This window comes from Megalops cyprinoides, chromosome 22, assembly GCF_013368585.1.
Source record: "Megalops cyprinoides isolate fMegCyp1 chromosome 22, fMegCyp1.pri, whole genome shotgun sequence".
NCBI classification, from domain to species: Eukaryota; Metazoa; Chordata; class Actinopteri; order Elopiformes; family Megalopidae; genus Megalops; species Megalops cyprinoides.
This window is the reverse complement of record NC_050604.1, coordinates 5563855-5572653: the sequence shown is the minus strand read 5'-3', so window position 1 is coordinate 5572653 and position 8799 is coordinate 5563855. Positions and strand designations below refer to the sequence as shown.

At 38.2% G+C, this 8799-nt stretch overlaps 1 protein-coding gene across 2 annotated transcripts; it reads left to right on the top strand.

Moving 5' to 3' along the window:
* The first annotated feature begins 3594 nt into the window (after positions 1–3594).
* On the top strand, positions 3595–6103 carry LOC118769389 (DELTA-sagatoxin-Srs1a-like). Of its 2 annotated transcripts, none has more exons than XM_036516423.1 (4): positions 3595–3670; positions 4412–4437; positions 4649–4779; positions 5405–6103. In XM_036516423.1, exons 2-4 carry the CDS (start codon positions 4417–4419, stop codon positions 5820–5822), a joined length of 570 nt encoding a protein of 189 aa, XP_036372316.1. In that variant the 5' UTR covers positions 3595–3670; positions 4412–4416; the 3' UTR covers positions 5823–6103. The 2 variants fall into 2 exon arrangements, with proteins under 2 accessions (XP_036372316.1, XP_036372317.1); XM_036516424.1 differs by having other exon boundaries at positions 3616–3681.
* The last annotated feature ends 2696 nt before the right edge of the window (positions 6104–8799 follow it).

The window sequence follows — 8799 nt, the reverse complement described above, 5'->3', positions numbered from 1 at the left end:
ATGAAAACCTGTGGTAGATCATGAATATTGGCATACCTAGCTAGAAACACATTATCTGATGTTTCATGTAATCAATAAAACTTGGAAGACTAAATCTGGTGTCTCCTCTTACTTTATATAGCTAGCTAGCTAACTAAATAGCTAACTAACAAAGTACTAGCTATTAAAGCGAATCACAGGTAGAATGCAAATTTAGCTGTAGTCACCGTGAAATGGAACCAACCTTTTTATAAATATGAATGATTACTCCTTTAAATGCCTCTTGTTCTCCATTTCCTTACCTGATGAAAAATGACCTTAATTTTTACCTTACCTGGTAAAAATCAAAGAAACTACTGAGCATAACACAAAATTTGTCACTTGAAAATTGTGTGTGGACATTTGGATATTGTTTAAATATTTTGATGTCAACTTTGATTCCTGAAATACAAGAAAATATCCTTAAATGCAGCACAGAAAAGGGAAAGAACCATTTTTGAAGGACTGTTGAATACATACTTAATTTCCTTAATACTTAATACTGCCTCTACCCAAAATTTAAATAAATACCCATTTGTAATTTGCCCTTCATCTCCAAGATTCTCAAAAGCGTTGCTGCATTTCAGCTCAATTCCTACCTTCCATCCTACAACCTGTTGGTCTGGATTCAGACAGATACACAGCACAGAGACAGTACTCATTCAGGTGCTCGTTCAGCACTTGCCTCCTGCGAGCATTTAACACTGAAATACTGAGCAGCCTGGTACAAATAGTTCAGAGCATTACCTTTTACACCATCAGCTGTATGACTCTCTTACAGTGGTTAGTCACTTTTAGCATCACTGGAACTGCTGTGTCCTGGTCTGAGTCCGACTTGGCAAACAAGCAGCACTACATTTCCCTCAACACCCAGTGTGATCTTTCTCCTGTCAAACATGGACTCCCTCAAGGATCTGTTTCTATTTTCTATTAACCCTTTCGCGCATGCGGTCACACCGTTGTGATTAGAACACTACATTGGACAAATTTTAGCTAACGATAGCTTTGAGGAAACAGTGATTTAACATTACAAAGTATAGCAGATCCGGTGGTGAAAACTATGAGAAGCTTAATAACGCTAATGAAAACATAACCATGAAATGTAAAACGTGCACTACATAGCATAAAATAAGTCACATGTGAAAGGGTTAAACCCTGGGTTTTACTTTGTGACAACATAGCTTGTCTTTCTACTGCTATGCAGGGAACACAAAGTTGAATATAACCTTGAAACTCAGCTTGGCATTTCCACCACCTGCACTCACCAGCTGCCTGAAGGATCTTCATTCATTGAGGACTTCCTCTCACCTCTCTCAGTCACCGTTAAATTTTTCCACTCTGGCTAAAGTCCTCAGCTGAATCATACCAGTTAAAGGGTTGTCAGGCACCATTTCTTCTGTCAAAATTAAGTATCATCCTAAATTTAACCCTGTCCTTTGAACTGCAAATCCACAACACCCCCAAAGTTGCCTGTTTTACATCTGTGGAATATAGCCAAAATCAGACCCTCCCTCTCCCCCTCTGATGCAGAAACAGTGGTTCATCACTTTGTTACATCCCACCTGGACTGCTGTAATGCCTGTAATTTCATTCTGGATACTTGATAGACCACTGATCTTTCAGAATGCTGCTGCAGGACTCCTCACTTAGTCTAAACACTCTGACCACATTACACCAATATTCTTAAAGTCCCACTGGCTCCCTTCAATTCAAAACAGGCCTGTTCACCTACAAGTGCCTTAACACTTTAGCTCCATCTTACCTCACTGACCTCCTTCAACCTTCAACCATGGGTGGTAGTGTAGCATAATGGTAAGGAACAGGGATTGTAACTGAAAGGTTGCTGATTCTATTCCCCTCCAGTGTGCTGCTACTGTACCCTTGGGCAAGGTACCTAATCCAAAATTGCCTCTAAGTATCCAGCTGTATAAATGGATAACATGTAAAAAACTGTAACCTTTATAACTCACTCTGGATAGAAGTATATGCTAAATGACAATAATGTAATATAAACCTATAGTCCTGCTCGGACGCTTTGCTTCTCCACTGTTGGTCTCCTAAGCACACCACCTAGCCTCTCCACCATTGGTGGCCACGGCTTTAGCTATGTAGCCCCCACACTGTGGAAACACTTCCTACACATACTTGGTCTTCCCCCCACACTGGCCAGCTTTATGAAAGTATAAAAAAAAAAAATCTCTTTTTCAAGGCTTTAAATATCTTAACCCTCCCACCTTATTTGAATTAGCCTGGGATGTACATTATCAAAAAACAATACCTTTCAGAAACTCTATTAAATGATGTACAAATGGGATGCAACGTTACAAGTAGCAATTGAAGGGAACAGATTCATTACAAAATAAAAAGAGAAAGATCAAAGTTCATAAACTATATGGTCAAAGAAGAGATGATTAGATCAATAAAACCAGTTAGCTTAGTAAAAGTTTAATTTGTTGTAAAGACTTCTAAAAGGGTAATCTAATTCATGTTTTTTTATTGAACAGTAACACAAAATGTTTGATAATTATGTGGATAGTTTTACATTGGGAGAACAAAAAAAAAGCCCCAGAACATACATGTGCAATGAGAATTGGTATTTGTCAAGGGTTAGCTGACCCAAACACTAAACCGCCCCGACCACTGTCAGCCCACCACAACGAGAGACCAGGTAGGCAGCCAAGAAACTTTATTTTAACAGATTGGGGTTAAAATTTACAATAAAAATCAATTCATTTACAGCACACCGAGTCACCCCCTTTACCTACTCTTCCCACTGTAAGCCCCAGCAGAACCATAACCCCTCCCCTCAAAGGGTAGCGCCCCCCACAGATAAGTACACACCAATTCCACAGCACACAGTGATCCCTCACACCTTCACACTCAGGCAGTAAGCAAAACACTGCAACTCCTCACAAGCTGCAGTTGGCGCCTCCCTCTGGCCGGGGTGAGCCAGTCCCGACATGGGACAAAAAAAATCCCCCAAAAACACCCTCGTGTCCATAAAGAGGACTTTGCTGTCCGGAGGCCAGGCTCCACATAGTCGTGCAGCCAGGTGGAATTGCGCTGCCTCTCCAGACCGATCCCTCACCACGCTCTGCAATCCCTACGAACGCGAAGAGGGAACTGAGAAGCCAGCGGAGCCACCCCTGGTCACTCACACACACACACACACACACACACACATCGCTGTGCCGCGCCCACATGCAGCTTCCCGGGCTGCCAAAACCACCGCCCGACATAATGATTACCCGATAAGCCCCATGGGTAGGTATTGAAGTGAAGATCAGTCAGAAGAGTTAGAGGCCTCAGCTGCTGAAAGAAATTGCATGGAACATCTGGCCAGCCAACCAGAGCTGTTTAATAGTGAGGGGTACTTGGGTGAAACCAAGTCATTGTGTGTCGGTATTTCTGCATTACACAGTGCTTTCACAGTTTCAGAGGAAGTAAAAACAGGAGCTAAATGCCAACTTTGAGCATTTCAGCAAGGCTTGCAGAAAAACAGAATGAATGGTGAAAATGAAACAGTATGACAACACATAAATAGAGGCGCCTGCACCCGTGGGCATCATAAAAGGGCTTTACAGTTTCTGAGGAGGTGTACATGGTGGCATTCATCATCAGGCAACAATAAACATTCTTCAGATTCAGAGTTGTAAGTCCCTGGTAGGAATTATATCACTTTATTGAAATGGTCTCTGATTGCATTGCCAACATAGGCTTTTTTTTGCTTTTAGGGCCAGATTGTATAGATCTTATAATGATGTACAAAGATGTAAGCACACAGTGTACGTGCAAAATGTACCCTTGCTTTGTATATCATCCTAAATGAGGGAATTTAAATGGAGACTTTATTTAGAAATAAATTACACTAAAACTAGTCAGTCAATAGACAGCTACAAGGTATGGTCCTAGGTAAGACCACAAAGAAGGGAGTGTGTTATGATAATTTGCATACATATTCTGAGAAATTTAGTGTGGATGTTTTTTTTTTTTTTTTTTGCAATTTCTGTATTTACAGAATGATTTATATATTTTCCTTGTTCATATATATAGTCAGTGCTACGGCTGGATATACTTGAAATAAGAGGAGATAATTAAGCATAAGAATGCATTAATTGTGACAATACACACTACTTGAAGATGTTGAGGTGCCAGTGCTAGTGGATAATTTCTATGTCTGGTAGTTTTAGAATTTTATAGCTACAGGATTTTTAACACTGTGATTAAGATTTTTTTTTCCACCCAGAGAAAGATTTCTATTTAAGAAATATTTCTGATGGAATTAAACCCAGTTTTTCATCACTGATGCATTTTGCTTAATATATACCATTAACTGAATTTATTTGTTAGTATGTCTTCACCTCTCTTTTTGTCCTTTTGTATGTAAATGTAGATACCATGGATCTTGATCCAGCACAAGTAAGTAACAAAAACTATTGTTCAAGAATGCACAAAAAGTGTATCAGCATATGGCTAAAAGAATGTAAGTTGCATTATTCGCAATCTATTTTAATATTTTCCTTATGTTTTGTCCCTATGCGTACTAATGGAGTCTAGTTATTATGAATATTAATATCCTATGTCAAGATATTGAGAATATTTTACATTATTTTCTCTATTATTCTTGTAGAACACACTTCTTCCTGGGCCTTCTCTGACAGGCACCAGCTTCCTGGAAATGTCCAAATCTATATCCACCATCAGGAATGTGACGATTGTAATATTCAACTACACCCAAGGAACCTACCTAAGAGATCCAAAGTGAGTATCCCACATTTCAAAACCCCATGTGAAATGGAATCTAACACAAGATAAATCTAATTTTAACCATTTTTGTAAGTCTGGAGGTTGCCTCCTTCTAACAGTCATGCCATGAGCACATCCCTGAAATTATTTAATGTTTCATTTGCATGTTTTTTTTAACTTTCGTTCCCTCAGGTCCCTCAGACCCTCGGGTCATTTTTACTTTACACACACACATTCACACACACACGCACATATTCATGATACTTTATGTACATGGCAAAACCCTCTTAAGGACGTAAGGTGTTTGACATATTGGTGTCACCAGTAATGGACGTTAGATTATGATGTTTTATGATGACATGCTTTACTGCATGTATTAGCTATATAAAAATGTACAGGAAGTACATTTTCAATGAAATATTATTTCACCTTTTTTAGGGGCTACACTGAATGATGCAGACTTTTGCATCATGCTATACAAGCTGCAATTATTCAATTATTCAAAAATTCAAAAAAATTATTCAAAAAAAAAAAAAACCTTTTTACCAAGTGAAGATATAACCCAGCTCAGAATAAGTCATGTGGTTATTAAAGAACATACCTGACTGAGTTACATACTTGTGATTGTTTCTCCTTACAGAGTTTACACCTACAGTGGTTACAACCATGATCCTCCTCAACCAACCATCAAGCCTCGGACAATGGAAGCATGTTCCTTCAGTAAGACCGGTGGAACAGCATGTGGCAGTGTTGGAGTCCTGACCTATGACATCTGGAGGGCAGAGGGGGATCAGGCTGATGGCCGCCTCGCTGTGATGTTCTCTGTTCCATTTAATTACGACTTTTTCAAGAACATGTTTGCTATTGGCAAGTTTGATACCTCATTTGCGTGTGATGAGTCCTTGTACAAAAAAATGTACTATAATGACAGCAACAATTTCATCTGCAGAAGAGGAACAGGGAATTCAGTGGAGTATGTGGCAGACAATCTGACTGTTAAGGCTACAATGTCTCCCCAAGCCAAATCAATACTGAAAGTAGAGGTGTGGGATACATAAGTATGAGTTTGTTGTTTAAACTGATGGATATGTAGTGACATATTCACCTGACTGCATATGCAAACCACACTTTGTAAGAGATTCATTCAATTTAGATTTCTCTGGGGACTAGCCATATATCTAGTAATTTAACTAGCAGTAGTAAACAGTCAAACGTATTAGACATCTAGTCTGTTCCACAACTACATAACTAGAAAATTACAACCTGGGATATTAATATTAAAATTACAACCTCTATGTGGAAAGTATGGAAATCACTTGAAAGTAAAGTGATCTACCTATTAGCAGACTACACTTAAATGCATGTCAGTAGATGCATGGTAATTTTACAATGTGAGAAAATAGGACAAAACAGAAAATAAACAACTTTTCTCAATATTTTGATGGTACTAGGAGAAAGCTCTTGTGTAATTAAAGTATTTTTTTGTAAATATACTCTCATTTTTGTGTTTGTTTTTGCCTTTGATTGTGTAATCTTATTTGAGTTTTTGTTTTGTTTTGTATTTGTCTTGTTTTGTCTTTTTTTCATGTAACATTTTCCTCTCTGCTTCCTTGTTTTTGGTTTGTGTTTTCTTTGTGTGTTTTGCATCTAAGGATAAATGTCTCTCAAAGCAGTTGCTTAGTTGTGCAAACATGAAACCAGAAAGACTTACTTCTTTCCCTTATTTTGGGTTCTTGTGATTTCTCTCTCATGAATGGATCACATTGTTGCATATTTCCCTCTGTTTGCATATTTTCCCTCTAGACTTAGCTGTAAGGTATTGGTTTTCTCCCCTCATTGTTAGCAAATGACTGTGAGTCTTCAGTAAAGACTTATGGAATGTTCAGTGTGTGAGAAATTGTCAAATGCATTAAAGGTCAGCAACTTGCCATGAATAGAGAAGTTCCACCTTTGAAAATGACTGCCTCTGAAGTTTCTGTGATAACAGTTCCTCTTTCAAAAAGCACTTTTGTTCTGTGTTATAACATTCATACTTTCCTGTTGCTGTGATTCTGTTAACAAAAGAACCCCAGCATCTTGTTTTGAATTGGTGCATTCAGGGAGAGAAAGTGCAAGTTGCAAAGTCACAGTTAAGAATGAATCTTTAAAAAAATATATCCATTCAAACCTAATCTAAAACATTATTCCTTTCCTATAGTGTATGAAGTAATTTGGAAATTAATTTGTATGGAAAACTAGATTAGACTTTTTCACCATTTGTTAATCTCAAAAAGAACCTTCAATTTTCATCATGTCATCATTCCTGTTCCTTATGTCCCAGGCATCTTCATCAGTTATTAAGTGGTACAACAGGGTAAAATAATGGTTTTATTTTTTTTATCAGTTTTTTTAAAAAATGATTTCCCATGTTTTTTTCTATATATTTCTGTTGCTACTTACATGAGATACACATTAAATAGAATAAAAAAAAACCTTAAATGCTTGAATGGAACAAATATAGCTATATATGTTACTTAGAGTAATAAAACTAACTGGATGCCCACACCACCACTTTTTCTGAGGAAGCCTACAGTTAGACTCCATCCCAAGCATTCTCTCAAGTACCACTTAACCATGGACCCTGACCCAATGGGCCATATCACCATATGACTTAATATGTCTCCTTGGGCTAGGCTCACCAGCTACAGTATATATGGTAGACTAGCTAGGATGACTAGCTAAATCTCAATTCCCCAAGCAAGAAAAGACTCTGTTCAGCATGTAAAACCACCCAGTTGATGACAATACCTCACTCACTGCTCTGCATTTCACACCTCAATAAAACAGGAAATTCTTCCCACTTCATTTTAGGAATCCACAGAAAAAAGTCTTAGTCAACACATTCTTTTACTCATGCAATGACAGTATTGTGATATTTTTAATGAATTATACAACAAAAAAAAATTTAGTGCCACATAGAAGAAGAATATCAGTATCAGAGTATATCAGAGTATCATCTTTTTTAAATTAATCTAATTACCAATCTCTTTCACTATTCACTACATGAAACAAACTGCACCTAAGAACCTGAACATCAGTGAGTCTGTCAGGCAGAGATCTGAATCTGAGCTTTCCAGTCTGTGGCCCAGCTTTTATTCTTATCCAAGAGGACTGGCGAGCAATATACAAAAACTTTTCATTGGCTTGCCTTCACAAGTCTGCCAACAAAAATAAAGAATGTCAAGGTTTCAGAGACTGTAACAACCAGCAGGCGTCCTTGTGACAGCCTGTCTAGCCCTGCTGCGTGCAGCTTCCCCGAGCTTCCACCAGAGGGACTGTCTTCCTGTTTGTGCCTGTACTGTGTGTGCCTAATCTTCCTAGATTATTTTTTTACGTTTTTAATTAGTCTCTATGTGTTTGGTCTATTAAAACCAACTAGACTAAAACTAAAACAAAGGCAAATAAAAAAAAAAGAAGCACAAGAAGAAAAATAACAGGAGCACTGTCGCTTTTCAGGGTTGCGTACATTGTACGTTCCTTTGCATTTTCCACAGCCTCCACTCTCTCTTCTCGCTGTCATTCAGCCCCATCATTCTGGGCACAAGGGTGCTTTATAGTCAACACACCCTGATCGAATCAATCACCTTCATCTTACCCAGGTACGCCGGCTCCTCCTGCATCCTTAAGGGCATGATCGACTTCCCCTCACCCCTGGTCACATCGATCCAGTAATACACACATCCCAGTTATGCTCAGTCTCTTCATTCCAAATTTCTCCCAATTTTGTCTAACAGCCTTTTTAGGAGTTTTTTCAGTTTTTTCCTCAGTTTTTCTAGTTTATGAGCAAATATTGCAAATAAAAAGTATTTTTTTACAGACAACACATGAATAATTAATACAAACAGAAATATGACTGATACACTGAGACTGCTGCTGATCTAACTAGCTACTGCCCTGTATGCTGACACTGTTTCAGTATCTTAACTCTTCAGAACTTTTTCTCAGTATCAGTGGAGTGTGCAGCATAGAAGTGTTTACATCAACTTCCCGATTTAA

Excerpts from the sequence above, each read along its gene's own strand:
- LOC118769389 (XM_036516423.1), top strand. The coding sequence starts at position 4,417 with ATGGATCTTGATCCAGCACAA. Across the intron at positions 4,438-4,648 it reads TGGATCTTGATCCAGCACAA|AACACACTTCTTCCTGGGCC; the intron begins GTAAGTAACAAA and ends TTATTCTTGTAG. Across the intron at positions 4,780-5,404 it reads ACCTACCTAAGAGATCCAAA|AGTTTACACCTACAGTGGTT; the intron begins GTGAGTATCCCA and ends TTCTCCTTACAG.